Source organism: Phaethon lepturus, unplaced genomic scaffold (assembly GCF_000687285.1).
Source record: "Phaethon lepturus isolate BGI_N335 unplaced genomic scaffold, ASM68728v1 scaffold41122, whole genome shotgun sequence".
Classification (NCBI taxonomy): domain Eukaryota; kingdom Metazoa; phylum Chordata; class Aves; order Phaethontiformes; family Phaethontidae; genus Phaethon; species Phaethon lepturus.
The window spans coordinates 15,929-32,020 of record NW_010522169.1 but is presented as its reverse complement, the minus strand read 5'-3'; the positions used below and the strand labels follow the sequence as shown (position 1 = coordinate 32,020).

The 16,092-nt window shown below is 45.8% G+C and overlaps 1 protein-coding gene across 1 annotated transcript in view; it reads left to right on the top strand.

Annotated features, from left to right (window-relative positions):
- LOC104616650 (homeodomain-interacting protein kinase 2-like) overlaps positions 1–16,092 on the top strand; it is a 34,165-nt gene that overhangs the window by 17,436 nt on the left and 637 nt on the right. Inside the window, 5 exon segments of the mRNA XM_010281722.1 lie at positions 249–431; positions 3,037–3,318; positions 12,886–13,133; positions 14,120–14,280; positions 16,033–16,092. The exon segment at positions 16,033–16,092 is cut by the window's right edge and continues 3 nt beyond it. Of these exon segments, the coding sequence (XP_010280024.1) occupies positions 249–431; positions 3,037–3,318; positions 12,886–13,133; positions 14,120–14,280; positions 16,033–16,092 (934 nt within the window).

Here is a 16,092-nt window from a genome sequence, read left to right as displayed (position 1 = left end):
CAGCCTGCCACACCGCTATCTGAGAGCTACAGGCAGCTTCTCCCTTCCCCGTCCTTGCAGTGGAGTGCCGTGCCCATGCCGCTCCCTTCACTCCGTTCCCTGGGGGAGACGCTCCTTCCTGGGGGGACTGGGAGCCCAATGGGCCCTGGAGGGGGGTGCCTTGGTGAGGGCGGTGGGAGCCTGTGGAAGAGCCTGCTGAGGAGCCGCCGGTTGCATTTTAAACGTGTGCCTGTCTCCCCACTTTGCAGAAACACCCACGCTCACGGCAGCCATTATAACCCCATCATGCAGCAGCCCGCGCTGTTAGCTAGCCATGTGACTCTCCCCGCAGCCCAGCCCGTCAATGTGGGTGTTGCTCACGTCATGCGCCAGCCGCCTGCCGCCGCCGCCACCTCCACCAGGAAGAGTAAGCAGCACCAGTCAGCACCCCGGTGAGTGCGCGCGGCTCCCGGCGCAGGTCGTGGCATCAGCGAGGCAGGAGTCCATACCTGAGTTATTCTGAATGCAGCCCTGCAATGCAAGCGTGCCATCGCGGGGCAAAATAAAGTTTGTTCCACGGCCTGCAAGTGATTAGATCACGCTTTTTGTGACTCTTTGCTGCTTCACCTCGTCCATAGCCAGGTCAGGAGAGCAGGGGGTAAGAGGTAGTCTCTAGGTGCATTTTATAGCCAGTGAGCATCATTTTGTGCAGGGGTTAAGTGGCTGGAGGGGATGCGGGATGGGAGATTCGGGCCCTGTTCGTACAGCTCGTTATGCTGCTGTGATTACCTGAGGCCCTGTAGTCACTGTAATTAAAAATGTAACTATATTCTCGGGTCAACATTGTGCAATGCCCAGTTGCCACACCTTTTCTTCCCTCCTCATCTCAAAGAAGCGCTCCTGAGGTGCAGCGTCGGTGTTTCCACAGGGTGGTACACCTCCAGGGACTGCATCTGCAGGAAATGTGCCTGCTGTGTGCACACAAGATCTGCCCTTTCAAAAGCAATGAGACGATGACCTATCTTCTGAGCTTTAATGCCATACAGAGTGGAGGACTGGGGTGGCTTTAGGCCACCTTCAAGCTCTCTAGCTCCTAAAATAGGTGGTTGACCCCTATCTTCAACAGTGCACACCAGCAGCAGATACCCGCACTGGACTTTTTATAACCATGGCAGCAAAAACCAGGAGCGTTTTATACGGACGTCTCATGCAGGGGCAGTCCTGAGACGCCTAAATCTATCAACTCCCAGTAGGACCATTTGGCTCTGCGAGGAGGAGACTGGGTTTTGGTTCATACTATGTTATGTGGCACAACTCAAACGGTACGACGATCGCAGTGCCTGTCACAGCACTGTAATCTTGCCTGCTTAAGATATATCGGCAGCTGTTCTGGGGAGAGTCCTCTGGGCGGTGAAACAAGCACATTTCTTTAAAGAAACCAAACCAAAACAGTGCAGGGAGAGAACCAAAATGGGTCACCACTTGTGCAGTGGCAAAAAACAGGAGCTTGTGGTTTTCCTGGGTGACTGGACTGGGGCCAGAGGAGCTCTGAGTTCACAACCAGTTTGACTCTAGTTAAGGGGCCACTATTTAAATCCTTCCCATTTATGTGCTCTCTAATGCTACATTTACTTTGGGTGGGCTCCAGCTGTCTTCGTCCATTCGTAATGCAGAGCAGAGGCAGCCACATCCCCAGCAAGCCAGCAAAAGAGAGCGCCTGCTGCAACCAGAGTGCCTGCGCAGGGCCACCCCTCTCCCTGCCCTCTCCAGGGCAGAGTGGCAGTGTCCAGGAGGAACTGGACACTTCCAGAGCAACGGGTTTCTACGGCTTCATTAATTGTGACACTTCTGTAGCCAAATGAGGAACGTGCTCCTTTGGAGAGGAGGGTACTCCACGCTGCTCATTGGTATTCAAAAAGCACTGCAAATGCTACTGTGCAGCCATTTGTTATGCAAAAGAGCCTGTGTAAGTTGGTATAGCGCGATATGTCCATAATGACTTCCTTTTGATGGATGCCACCTATTCCTTTTGTTAGCTTTCGGGCCAAGCTGAACATGCAGCTCAAGCCCCCACTGTAGAAGAAAACCGGAACTTTGGGGTTTTTTTTCCTTTTTGACTCTGCAAATGTTCTGCAATAGGCAGGAGAAATACAAGGGAGAAAGAAAATGTAGGAAATGAACAAAATGGGCTTTAGTCAATGTGCTTTGGTAAATATCCGCATCTGCAGACCTGTGCTGCACTGTTTGGTGGACAGATTCTGTGTTCAGATTCCTGATCCAAGCGGGCCCTTTCCAACTGTCAGGCAGGGAACCTGAAGTAGGAAGCCTGGAAAAAACAGGACTTGAGAATGTTTTTCTACTGCATAATAAAAAGATTGTTCTTTTCTTTCTGGTTTATATATGCTGTATCTGCTGCCTCACGTGGGAACAAAATGAAACTGAGTATATGTCCTCCCATCTGCATGCTCTCATCCACGGGACTCCACTATCCTAAAGGGTGAAGCATTGGCCAGGAAATATTAATTGAAAAGATTATTAAACAGAAAACTAAATTTTCAACTAAGAAAAACAGTTTCCTGATAAATGATTGTTGTTTTCCACAACAAATTCTAATTTTACCTTTAGCTTTTTCTGGCCAAAAAGTACCTGGTCATGATGCATCCATGCAGGATACAGGAGAAAAGGATTATCATTTGGGTTCTTCTTCCTCCTGTGACAGTGATACTGTGCCTGCCTGTGTTTTGTATGTCCAGGCTGCGTGACTAGCCTCTACCTCTCAGCACAAACTCCTGGGAGGCAGAATTTCTCATCTGGAAATTTCTAGGGAAAACAAAATGGAATTTTTTCCTAAAAGAAGCTACTTTTCAAACAATTATATGAATAAGTTATGTGAAGGACTCTGTCCTTTGAAGAGGTGACTATGCCAATTTTGCAGTTTTCCTAGACTCCATAAATCAGTGCCACTGAATCAGAGATCGGGAGTCAAAAGCCGTGGCGACAGGCAACTTAAGCCAACCGAGTTTTAACCAACTAACAATCTATCTTTCCTATTTCCAGAAATGCATCCACCTATGAAGTTTCATCCTCTCAATCCATCAGCTCTCCTCAGCGGTCGAAACGAGTGAAGGAAAACACACCTCCCCGCTGTGCCATGGTGCACAACAGCCCTGCCTGCAGCACCTCTGTCACGTGCGGCTGGGGCGATGTGGCGACCAGCACCACGCGGGAGCGGCAGCGGCAGACAATAATCATTCCCGACACCCCTAGCCCCGCAGTGAGTGTCATCACTATCAGCAGCGACACAGATGAAGAGGAGGAGCAGAAGCATGCACCCACCAGGTGAGCAGCAGCTCTCTGCTCTTTTCTGTGTGCAGGAGAGACAGAGGCACAGAAGTGCTGGAGCATCCCAGGAGTTGCTATAGGGTCCCAGGAGCTACAGTTGGGTCTCAGCACCCAGGTTGTCTTTCATTTGAGAGGAAAGATGGTGGGGAGGCTAAAATACTAGCTGAGGACTCCACAGACTTAGGTGATGTTCCCTACCATGCTGTACATTCGCTCTGTGACCTTGGAGAAATGTAGTAGTAGTCTCTCTGTGCCATAGTCTCTCATCTGTAAGAGGAAATAATAGTTTTCTCTGTCTCACAGGGCTGTTGAAAGGGAGACTTTAGAGATTCTATGGTGATGAGCCTCTTTAAGTCAGATAGCTGTTTAAAACAAAAACAAAAAGAAGGGCTTGGAAGGAAGGTAGCTTAAAATTGCCTTTTTGCTTTCTAAGTGATCCAGCATCTGTAAAGAGCATTAAATGACACCTTCCATATGTGCTATTTTCCATAAAAAGGTCCTGAAAAACAGTTAGTGGTTGTGTCATAAACACTCAGTAATGGTAAATACATTGCAAGAGGTTTGCTCAGTTCCGATAGTGTTGCCAACACATCCCTGAACTATTGTCTTAAGTGGCAGAAACTGATGGCTTTTTGACAGACTCTGCAGAGGGGCATAGATGAGGCTATAAAGACCATGGTGACTGAGTTTGCTCCTCAGAGAATTAACTCACCCAAGTGAGCAATGTGGCCCAGGACCACTGCCACTGCTGATCTTCTACTGTGGATGAGAGAGGACTTAATTTTCCAGGACTCTCGTTTCAGCACCTTTCATCACATGCAAGCACTCTAGGTTTCCCATCTGATGCCAGTCACAAGACATCACTCTGCTTTATAAGTTGTAGAGGAGTAGCCTTGCAAACAGCTGAATAATTATACTCTCTTTATGTTGGTAACTGAGCTAGGAATTTTTTTAACCTTATTCCTCCAGTATTGTCGAGAGAGAATTAATTATTTTATTTATTTAGAACATGCTCTGTGGCAGATTTTCCTTTAATCTTTGGAGATACTTATCTATATCTCTGCGTCTCCATGCTGTGGTGATAAGTGGAGCACTGCAAATGTGCGTGGAACAGATGAGATGCATTTGGCCTCAAGGAGCTAAAAATCTGTAAAGAGGAGCCATATGATTCAGGCATCCAGGGCTGCAATTTCAACCTACCTCCCGACAGCCACCGCCACTTCCCATTCCCCTTCTCCCTACCAGTGAACGCCACCAGGCAGCAAGAGCTCAGCCCCTCTCAAATTCAGGCTTGCCATGAATGCAGTGGTTGATCGTGGGGAATTGATCACAGGACAGCGTAACATATTTCACTCAAAAAAAAAACAAAAACAAAAAAAATTGCTACAGTATTCCTTAGTTTGGTAGGGAGATGAAACTGTTTCCAGAAAGAGTTGAATGAAGGTCAGCGTGGAAGTCAGGTGGACTATGAGTAAGGAGCCACCGCTTCCAGGGCTCTTACGGGAAAGGAAGGGCAAGACAAAAGAGATGCTGAAAACTAAGGTTGTGAGGTGGGGCAGCATGAAGAAGGCAGGTGTCTCAAGGGTCATGGGAGCTATTTGCAAGCATGTTTTCCCATGCTGCTGGTCCCAGGCTTTGGGAAGTTATTTGCAATTACTTATACTTAACAGTCTGGGCATCACCTTGGGTCCAGAGAGAGGGGTGGAGGGACGAGCTGGCATCCACAGCCACTTCAGCTAACAGTTGTTTCCGCTGCTTCAACTTCGCTGCCATCTGACCAGTTTCGTCAGTCGGTGCCTCTCCAGGGAGACAGATAGAACAAAGTTCTGGAAAATGTCTGGAAATCGAGTTGGGAGTTTGGGGTATGTAAATATTCAGGCAAGGTCTGCTGAGGGGTTAAGAAAGTAGTCCCAGGAGCCAGACTTACATAAACAAACTGGCTTTGATGCCACTAAAGGATATTCAGGACACGTTCCTGCCTGGGACCAGATCCTTGGCTACTTTTTGTATCCGTATGGCATAACTATACAGAGTGCCAGGGCAACAACATTCCTGGAAGGCCAAAGCTTAAGAGCTAGATTTAATTTCTGAGCCATGTAGAGACATTTTGTGCAGACACGGGCAGTTCTCGGCCACCTTTTGGAATTCCAGAGTGAGTTAATTGCCTGTGCAGATGTAACCAGAGCAAATGGAGAATTAGAGGCAGAGACACAGATGGAAAATAGCATGCGCAGAATGAGAATCATTGGTTCAAGTCTCCAGGAGAGTCAAATCAACTTGCTCAGAGCCTTTTGGCCTGGGCATATCTAAGACCGGATTCTCAGCTGGAGTAAGAACGTAGCGTCCTGTCAAGGAAGCTATATCAGCATTTAATGTCAATGAACATTGAGGTCTTTTTCATTGAAAGCACGTCACATGTAGGAAAGTACCTCCAGGTTTTCTTATATATTTTTTTGGCTCCAAGGAAAATGAGAGCGACAGTGAAGTATGTTCTTTACTGTAATCGGTGCCCAAACGTTCAGGATCTGAGTTGAAAATGAAACTGTGCAAAGAATACATCACCTCACCCATATTTATGCAAATGTTACACTGTTGGGCAGTCGCTGTGGGGGTGAAAAATAAAGAATAACTTGAAACACACTATTGGTCATATCCTAACAATATTAGCTTTTTCTAGATTAGAATACAGAAATCATACGGCACTTGGCAGATCAGTCAAAGTTAATTGCCTGGTGCCATCTTATTGATAGCAGTGGTATCTTTGCATTAACTTCACTGATGTTGGACAAGCTCCTGAATTTGCTACGGCACTTCCTTCTCTTATTTCCTGTGGGATTGGAAATTTCTTTTTGACCCCTGTGACTAAAAATGTTTATTTTATTGATTGCTCAGCAAAGAGAGATTAGAGCTACCTGTGGTTGTGAGAAGTAGTAGATCCTTCGACGATGTAAGAGTTCATAAGTCTCAGTTTAAGAAGGACTGGTAATGCTGATAAAATATGATACTGCTGATGCAGTAAAGGAGCCCTACAGCTTGGATTTACTCCAGCAGAAAAGCCTCTTTCTAATACCAGAGCAGCAGAGAAAGCTTTTCTAGTACAAGGGATGCAACTTTTTTATTGGCAAAAGAAAAATGTGAAGAATTCAGTGTGGTATGGGCAGAATTTTCCTTTTCCTAATGAAAAGCACAGATGTTCAAGTAGGATGTTTATGAAATACCAGCTGACCGGGCAGGCAGGACAGCACGTTGCTCATTCTTTGCTCACGTGTTTTGCCCTGTTGATGAGTGTAGCTTGGTGTAATCTTTTTAAAATCAAGAGTCATCTGAAAATGCTGGGCTCCTGTTGGATGAAGGTGCTGGGGAAGTGGTGCAAGAGGCTGTGGGGGGCCTGCTCGATGGAGCTTTGTCAAAGGGGGCCATCTACTGGGCCCCAGCCCCGTGCCTGGGGCGAAATCACAGAGGAGGGACCCCAGGTACACAGTTTGGCAGGGACCATCCTCAGAGAGATGGTCAGAGATTTTCAGGGGGCAAATTCTTGATTTAAAAAGTCAGTTTGTCAAAACCAAGGCTTTTGCAGGCTACATTGAGGTTTTTATAGAAATATCCCCAACACAGTGACATCTGGGGAAGCTTCAAAACTGCAAAAAGGTTTTGACTTTTCTTAAGGGGAAGAAAGCGTTTCATGATTAACTAGTTAAGGGGAAGACTTCTCTTTTCTGGTTTAGTGAAGGTTTTTTTCTTCTTTCAAAGTGTGAGGAAATAATAGAAAACAAATTTTTAAATGGTCAAAATAAAAAGAGAACATTTTGACTGACTGGAACTGTTTTTACCTGGTTTCTGATCCACACAAGTTTTTCATGTGACATTTTGTCTCATAGAACAGTAGAAAAAAAATTGCATATAAAAAGCGTTATATGGACAGGAAGCAATTTCGTGACCCTGTTTATTTATCACCAGTGAATTTCTGGAGTCTCAGTTCAGCATCCTTTACAAAGAAACTCTGTAGGCCAAAAAGATATTTACTGCTGTGCTATTATTTATTCTGGAAAGAAGAATTTAGGTCTAACCATTACATGTAAAGCACTGAAGAGAGTAAAACCAGAGCATAGACTTGAACTTTTTCTTATAAATTTATTCTTCTTAAGTTTCTCTACGTGCTCTAGTAAGAAAGTGAAGCAGACAGATAGACATACCAACAGTGCAACTGCAGTCACAGTAATCGGAGCACATATTCAGCAAGTAGTAAGGGTTAATGATGGCCTTGAGATGAGTGGTTTTGAGGGTACTTCCACCCTAAAGAGGCAGGAGAGCCCCTCACTTCCCCACTGCCTGCTCTAGTTGCACCGGTATCGTAGGTAACACATCTCCAGCTTGGCTTTCTGTGGAATCCTCTTCCTGGGCAAGAAAGACTGACCATGGCTGTCATGGACATACTGAGTAACTGCCTCATTGGCCATCTTCACTGGCACAAAGTTCTTGCAGGGTTGGGTTTTTTCCCTTAAGATGGTAAACTATACAGTGAAGTCTCTGTGTGAGTCTCACCTTTATAACTGAGCATGAGCTGATGCAAGTTGTTAATTCACCTTATTCACGTCGTAGTGCAGTGGTGGTGGAGCCTACTTTAGAGGATTTTCATTCCCCTTACGCACAGAAATCGCTGGCAGGCACAAACCAGGTGTTTTTGCCAACTTGCTGATGTGTATGTGTGAGGGTCAAAATACCCTTTGTCATTCTCTTTTGACATCTAGCCTATTGTGGCTATGTTATCCTGTGCATAGTAATGCACTGACTCTGCATAGCAATATGTTGACTAACTACAGTCATCTGGTAAAAAGATTGCTGCCTTCCATCTCTAGAAAACACACCAACATGCAAGTAATACTTAAAATAACAGAGATAGACAGTAGCGCTCTCAGCAAACCTTCAGCAGCAGAACCTTTACAACCTGCTAAGCAATTCAGTATATATGACCTAAATAGCTATAGCATGTGCTGTATGTCCTAATAAAATGGCCTCAGTGTGGTACTTGACCATCACAAATGCACAAAGAAGGTGAGAGCAGATTAACAGGTCGGGATGGAGGCTGAGCTGAAGAGAGAGGGGCATGTTCTCAACACTGAGCTATGCAGGGCATAAGATTTCAACGTGAAGAGAGCGATTGCAGTTGTAGTGTGAGTTTTTGTTGGCTGACTCTATACTTTCCTGGAATAGGTGGATTACTCTGAAGCAGCAAACTGAAAAGGTTGCATGTTATTAAGTTTTCAGAGGCCTGGAACAGAATTTCTGTGATGTGATGTAAAGCTAATGTGCCATGGTATACATGCACACCGGTTCAGAGGCACAGTTATGGGATGGGTGCCTTCTTCCCCCAAACTAGAAGGCCATCTTGGTGACCTTGAGAGCTGAATGCCTCTGTTGCTATAGCGTCAGCCATACTGAAAGGTTTGTGTCTCTGTGGATGAACCGTATGCTGAAGAATCGTCCCTATTAGACTCCATTTGCTTTTTCTGGGATTCTGGTGTAACTTGAGATACTCAGGGAAAAAAGATCTCATTCATGCAATGCTATCACATACCAAGCTTTTGGGCTGGACCTTCAGCAAGTAGAAATCATCTCAAGTTGCACTGTTACACGACCTGTTGTCGCTGTCCTTGTCCTTGGCTATTTAGATGGTTCCAATGTTGTTACAACACTTCATTCAGCATATTCTTTTCCTTAATTTCCTCTCATTTTTTGTTCTCAACATCTGCCTTTGGTACCTTTCCATAAACAGTATCTGAGATGCCCCCCTTAGTTTCTTGTCCTGTGCCTGTGCACAAACTATCTTCTCTTTCCTCTGTCAGACTTCTCCTTGAGATCTTTCCTTGCTGTGGGGAATAGAGACCACGTCTGTCTCTCCGCTGCGCACTCACAAGGGTTTACGTTAGAGAGCGGTCTCCGAGAGTTGCTTTCTGCAGGTTTGAAGGCATGGTCGTGCTTTGTGTCTGCACACTGGACAGACATGAATTGTTCTGTGTCCAAGTTATAGAAGAAGCTCTTTGGGAACAGGTGAGAATGGGCTACCACTCATAAACTAATAATAAACTTAGAAAGCAATGCATATTTTTCCGACTACTGTTCTGAAAGGGAGGATGCAGCTCCAGCCAAGAAAGGTTAAAAAGCCTTCCTGGCTTATTGCTTTTCAGTCTGTGTAGATGGATTTGATGCCACATTGGTAATCTTCCCCCCTCCCTCCTCTGGAGAATTAAAATACACCTACCCACATAATGCAGGCAAGCACACAAGCTGACCAGGAACACAAGCCGACTCTCAACACTACTAAATCATGTATGCTGCTGCTGCCGTGCTTGCAGGAGGGAAAGCAATTACCAGGCTTGGAGTCAGCTTAATAGGAAGGGGGCAAGACTTTTAATAGTATTCTTCTGTGTAAGCACAAACATCCCCGAAAGCTGTGGCTGTTACAGGAATACAGTAAGCTTGCTGAGTGGGCAAGTGCTGTGTCAACAGGTAAAAGCTCTCAGTCCTCATAGTTTGTGAGCAGGGAAGGCGATACATCAGCCTGGACCTCACGCAGATACCTCCTGCATTACTGTGAGGTGGGGAGAGCAGCGGAGTCCTCAGAGGGAGCTGGAAGGAGGACAGTTGCTGGCTAGCAAGAATGCTTTGAGAAGGGGGAATGCTAGCTCTTCTGGGTTGAATTTTCTAAAGCCCCCATTTTGGCTTAACATGTATCTCTAAGCCTGTGAATCAACTGATTTTCAGCATGAGTTGTGCCTTTGATGCTTTTGAAATTCCCACCCGTAATCTCTCGGGCAGGCTGTGGTACAGCAGGTGCCGAGCTCTGGGCGTGTGAATAGTCCCGACTGACTTCTCTGCCTACTCTGACATTAACCGCAGTCGTTGCCTTTCCTAAAGACAAAAATCCAGCTGCTTTCCATGGGACTCCTCGTGCACTTGAAATGATGCAGCCTGCTGAATCAAGAGGCTAATCACTTAGGCCCTGTGAATGTTTAGCCACGTGCTTTAGCTCTGTTTACTGGAATAGTCCAGCTGACTTTGGTGGATGACACGTACTAGTAGTGCTAAGCACTTGCGTAAGGCCTGGCAGGACCATAGCTCTGGTCCCTCTCAGTTTCCCATCCATGAAATGAGTTTAATATCCTGCTATAGTCCCTTTCTTTGGAAAGGTTTGGATTTGGGGTCACTTACTTGTTCAACCAAACATATTTACTTGATTTTCTTATTGTTATCAAGGAGCTATAAGACTTTAAAGGAGAAGACTCCTTCTGGTCCCTGCTTTGACAAGCTGTCAATCAAATTGGTGAAAAATATGCCCATTCTAAAACAATAAATAGCACAGATTACACAGAAAAATACCTTTCCAGTTCTACAGCTCAGCCTTCTCATGTCAAGTGTCAGCCGAGAGCAAGTATTTCCAGTTCAGCAGCTCAGCCACTTATGTAAGGAAAGGACTGTAGAAGAATAGCTAGACCTTATCACTTGTCAGAAAACTCTTTAGTGACTTGATTTTTCTTTATAAAATGTAATAACTGTCAGAGGTAGAGAATATATATCTCTTCCCAACTGGCAGCCAAGGGTAGCTGCAAAGGGCAAGTAGTGTGGATACTCATAAATGTGTGATTACCGGCATTTCTACTGAAGGAGAGAGGAATATTGATGCAATATTCGTCATTTTTATTGGCTTAATATTCTTCTTTCATAGCACCATATCCAAACTGCTACATCTTTCTTCACATACAGTAGTTGTCCATCTAAGATACTCTGTTGCTCTTTCCATTTCTAATCCAATTCTCTCCAGCTGCTTGTGGAAAGCCAGAATATGAGGGTTCGCTGTCGTACACCTTCCCCATCGAAAAGATCCCTGCCCCTGCAAGGATTGCTTTCAGCTTCCAGACTGCTGTGCAGTAGCTTCCCCTCCTTCTCGATCACTTGCCCTGTTTCAGGTGTCAGTGGATGTTCCAAGTGTTTAGGATAGCAGGGCCCTCTGGAGACGTATGTTTCACTGTGCATAGAACACCGTGGCCTTGTGTCCTCTTTGAGGCACGGCAAGATCCTGCGATGATAGCCCAGGGAAGGTCTGCGTGATGGTAGCTTGTTTGTGAATGTGGCACCCCAAGGCATTCTTTAATGGAGGAGATGATAGCTTTTCAGTTACAACTCTTGGGAGCGAGGTGGTGAGTTGCAACTTGTGAATACTGATGGAGAGGCTTTGGGACAGACGAGTTGAAGGGAACCCACCAGTGCTTCTTTAGCACTGTGAAAAATAAATAAGAAGGCAAACAACGTCCTTGGAAGGAAACTGTTCTCAGTATCTACTCCACATTTACCTGGGTAAGAAGCGATGCTGACACTAGCTCCATCACAGACTAAGACTAGATTAATCAGCTGTTCCCTGGACTGAGCTGGCCACAGTGAGAGAATGGAGAGGAGACTCCATGGGAAAAAGGGATCTCTCTCTTTTTAAAGTGCACACTCAAGAAGTTAAGAGATAGATTCCTTTTTCTCCATGGCATTTCTGTTCCTGTTGGGGCTGTTTCCACCATTAAGCCTAATTACTTAGCTTTTTATGTGCGATCCATTTCTTTTCATCATTTTAAACTTCAGTTGCCATAACAACATAATGCAATCAGTGAAACATAACAGCTATTTTCTGTAGTCAAGGTCTGTGCACTGTCAAGGATGTGAGCCATTTAAGCAAATCTTCACCACCCCCCTTCCTCCGTCCTCTTTCTTGCTTGCTCTTTTTCTCCCTAAACAAGCTCATAACAGGAAGGAGAAACCATCAGGAATAATTAGACACAATAGCAGAGCAAATCCCAATCGTACTCGTGCAGTCTAGTCTAATGAACTTCTAGCACTAATCTTGGAAGCACTGATGTTCCTTTTTAATCACTTTTTTGATGCCATAGATAGATCAGTTGCAGCAGGACCTTGATAATCCACGCTAGAGTCAGGAGACCCAGTGCTTATTCAGAGAAAGAAAAGAAAGCCAAAAGCTTTACATACTTTGCTCATTTTTTCTTCATTCGTTTCTCAGTTTCAAATGCTTGTTGAGAATATATGCCCATTGTACCGTGTTAGTAAATAGAACGGAGTGTATTCTGTAGATTCATGGGATTTAATCATGAAAAGTCATAGCATCTATTATTAAATATTGCTGGAAGGCTGGGAGAAACTGCCACATTTTCGTGTGGGTGGTGAGACTTGCAACAAAGCATAGTATAACTGCTGGGCTTCTACTGCACACATATACAAAAAGCAGTCTGAAAATAAATCTGGCAGTCTGGTTCAGTGCTATTCTAAGCAGTGTGAATATAAGACCTATCCACAATGTCTCACTCTTTGACCTCCATGAAGGCTTTCCTGGAATAGCAACAAGTGAGTTTTGAAGCCTGGGATTTGGCTTAAGCAGCCTCTCTCTGGCGGAGGACTGAAGGGTGTGCTTTCCTTTACGGAGCTAGTCTGCCGCAGGCAGGGTCTTCTGGTGGCTTCCAAGTCGATCATTGCCCATTCACTCTTTCCACTTGTGTGCTTGTGTTTCAGCACCTTGTCCAAGCAAAGGAAGAACGTCATCAGCTGTGTCACCGTGCATGACTCCCCATACTCTGATTCCTCCAGCAACAACAGCCCTTACGCCGTGCAGCATCGTGCCGGGCAGAATACTGGGAACACCTACGACACCAAAGGGGTTCCAGAGACTCACTGCAGTGGGAACCCCCGAACGATCATCGTGCCACCACTGAAAACCCAGGCCAGTGAGGTGTTGGTAGAGTGCGATAGCCTGGCACCAGGTAAATTGCACCTCTTCCGTCAAGAAAATTAGTAAGAAATAAATGATTTATCTTGGAAGAATCTCATTGTTCGGTTTCATTTTGTTTGTTTGTTTGTTTGTTTTGTTTTCCAAAGAAACTGTGCTCCTGCCCTTCTCTCAAGTGACACATCTGTTCTTGGGAGCCATATGGCATTATTTATGTGCCCTGGTACACTCAGGAGTCACAGGGGCAAGTGTCGTTCCCAGTTACTTCTGTACAAACCCAAGAACAGAATGCAGCCTTTAGCTCAACATTTGACATGAAAGGCTCCCAAATGCAAGTGTGAACCTTTGCTGCCTTGCTTTTCCATAGGTTTACTTTAAAACGGGTAAGAGATTGAAAACACATGTGTATTTTCATCCAAACTTGTTGATGTTTCTGGGAAGAACGTTTCCCCAGGATCTTCATTACGGACTGATGAGGTTTGCTCATCCAGAGCCTCTGCAATGCTAGGTAGTACAATGTGTTGAAAAGGGGCTTATGGTGGAAGTCTGGCTGAAAGCAATTGGCTTTGAGCTACTTGGCAGCCCTTTCTTTTGACGCACACAAAGGCTCAGAGGGTGAGCTCCCCACTAGCTCCTTCTCCCTCCCTTCCTACTCACCATGAGGTCAGCCAAGCCAGGGCTTTTTTGTGCTGTGCACACTATACTTTCCTACCTCTCCTTGGGATTTGTGCCTGCATCGTACAGTTCTGCTGGCAGAACAGTTTCTCACACTTCTGAAGGATCTGTAAAGCCTTCTCCAGGTCTGGTTTAGGTCCAGATACCTCTAGGATAACAGGCCGGCCATGTATTTGAAGCACTGCTGAGATACGCTGTTAATTAAGAGAAATCATTTTCTTATCCTGCTTCTGTTGTATGTCTCCTCCCAAAAGCCACTCTGGAGGAGATTCAGTGAGGAAAAGGTAGGGTGAGCAATTAAAGAATGTGATGTAAGCTACAAATGTGTTTCCTTTCCTGGCACAGTCACCACCAGTCACCACTCATCCTCCTACAAGTCCAAGTCCTCCAGCACCGTGACCTCCACCAGCGGTCACTCTTCAGGGAGCTCGTCTGGAGCCGTTGCCTATAGGCAGCAGCGGCCAGGAGCACATTTCCAGCAGCAGCAGCCTCTTAATCTAAGTCAGGTAAGTCAACCAAGACAAATTTTGGTGGTGCATCATCCAGCTGTAACCTACCACTCCTCCAGCATGTGTGTCCTGTTCCAGTCTAATGATAGTTGGGCCTCATGTCGAGTTTGATCGACTTGTTTCAGTTTCACTGCAGACCTTGATCTTTCAGCTCAGGCAGTAGAGGTAGTGCAGATCCCACCCCTGTGTGGACTGGTAGTACTCTTACCGTGTGTTTTGAAGTCAGATGATCTAACAGTGTGAGCAGGAATAATGTGAGTGAGAGTGCAGTGGCTCAGACACAGAGGAGTGGAGCAGCACCATCTAGGAAGGACTGAATTCTCCTTAGCTATAGGTAACCGTGGGGAGTGTATCTTCCAAGTGAAGGGAGTGTATCCTGCGGGGTTGGGAGAGAAGTCCCCATCAGATGTGGCAAGGCAAAGCAGAGCCTCTAAGCATATACATGACCTCATGTAATGAGTTTGATCCATGCCGTGATAAAGCTGGGCTGAAATTTGAGCAAATCCCGTTACCTGGCAGCATGCAGTTCTCAAGATGTTTCGTAGCCTGTGATCAAAACATCCAGGGAGCTCTCCACGCGCTTCCGTACTTTTTCACGTACTGCGCCTGGGGCCTCTCTCTACCCCGAGGTGAGGTAATGAGAGTAGGGAAGTTACAGCACAGTTACCAACGTTTCAAGAGGAGAAAGTCTGGAGAGCTCAGAGGACAGCGCTGGTTTGCATCCAGAGCTGGATACAAGCAGAAGTGTTTGTGGGTTTTTTTTAAATAATTTGGGGGAGAAGACTGTCCCTTCCCCCTCAAAATGTAGTTGAAATTTAAAAATTTAAACAAACTTGAAATAAAAGTGAGTGAAAAGGGGGAAAGTGGGCAAGATGCTGTTCCGAAGAGTGGGGGAGGAGTGTGGCTGCCACATTTCAGGCCACAATGACAGCGCAGGGAGTGCTTACAAAGAGGATAAGGTGGCTTGGAAGAATGGAAGGAAATAACATGGAGCAGTGCCCTTCTTGCCTTCTAATTCCTACTTTATTCGTTATTTAATACTCTGACTACAAATGACCAGGAAAACTCCTTGACATTATTGTGCAGTGCAAAAAAAAAACCTTAGAAAATCCCTGAAAAAGCACATTGCTCCTGCCCTGCTGCAAGAAATTGCCTGTGCTCAAGTAATTATAGCTGATTACATGAGGGTACCAGGCACCTGCAGGATCTGATCAAGCTGAGGGTCTTATCTTTAAAAAATAGTTATTTTACTAACTGAGGAAATGATAACCGCAAAGACCCAAACTGAGCAAAAATAAATTGCCTGCTCCAGGTGTAGTTAGGCAACATCATTCCCCTGGGCTATCAGTGCACCGCATTTCATCAGCAGAGGGTTCACTATCAAAGGCCGTGTGTTGCGTGAGTGACTGGACTTGTGGAAGATGTTCTTGGGAGCCAGGCAGCCAAGGTTGGGTCTTCATGTTAGCTGTGTCAGCAGGTCGTGGCTCAAAGTGGGGGACTCCGCTGTCCTTTTGGGGGCCATTTTGGTGAATGTATGAGACTACAAGGTCTTCCTAGGCTTGGGAGGGACCCTTTGCCATCATTCATTTTCAAGGGAAGACTGTGGTGGTGCTGAGGGTGTCAGAAGGAGCGCAAGGTACTTTCCTGAGGCCGTCCTGGTGTTGTAGGGAGGCTCCCAGACACCACTGAGGAGGTAAAGAGCCGACTCCTGTCTTGTAACTGCTTATCACTGTTACTGTCTTTATCCAGGCCCAGCAGCACATCACGACCGATCGCACAGGGAGTCACCGGAGACAGCAAGCCTACATC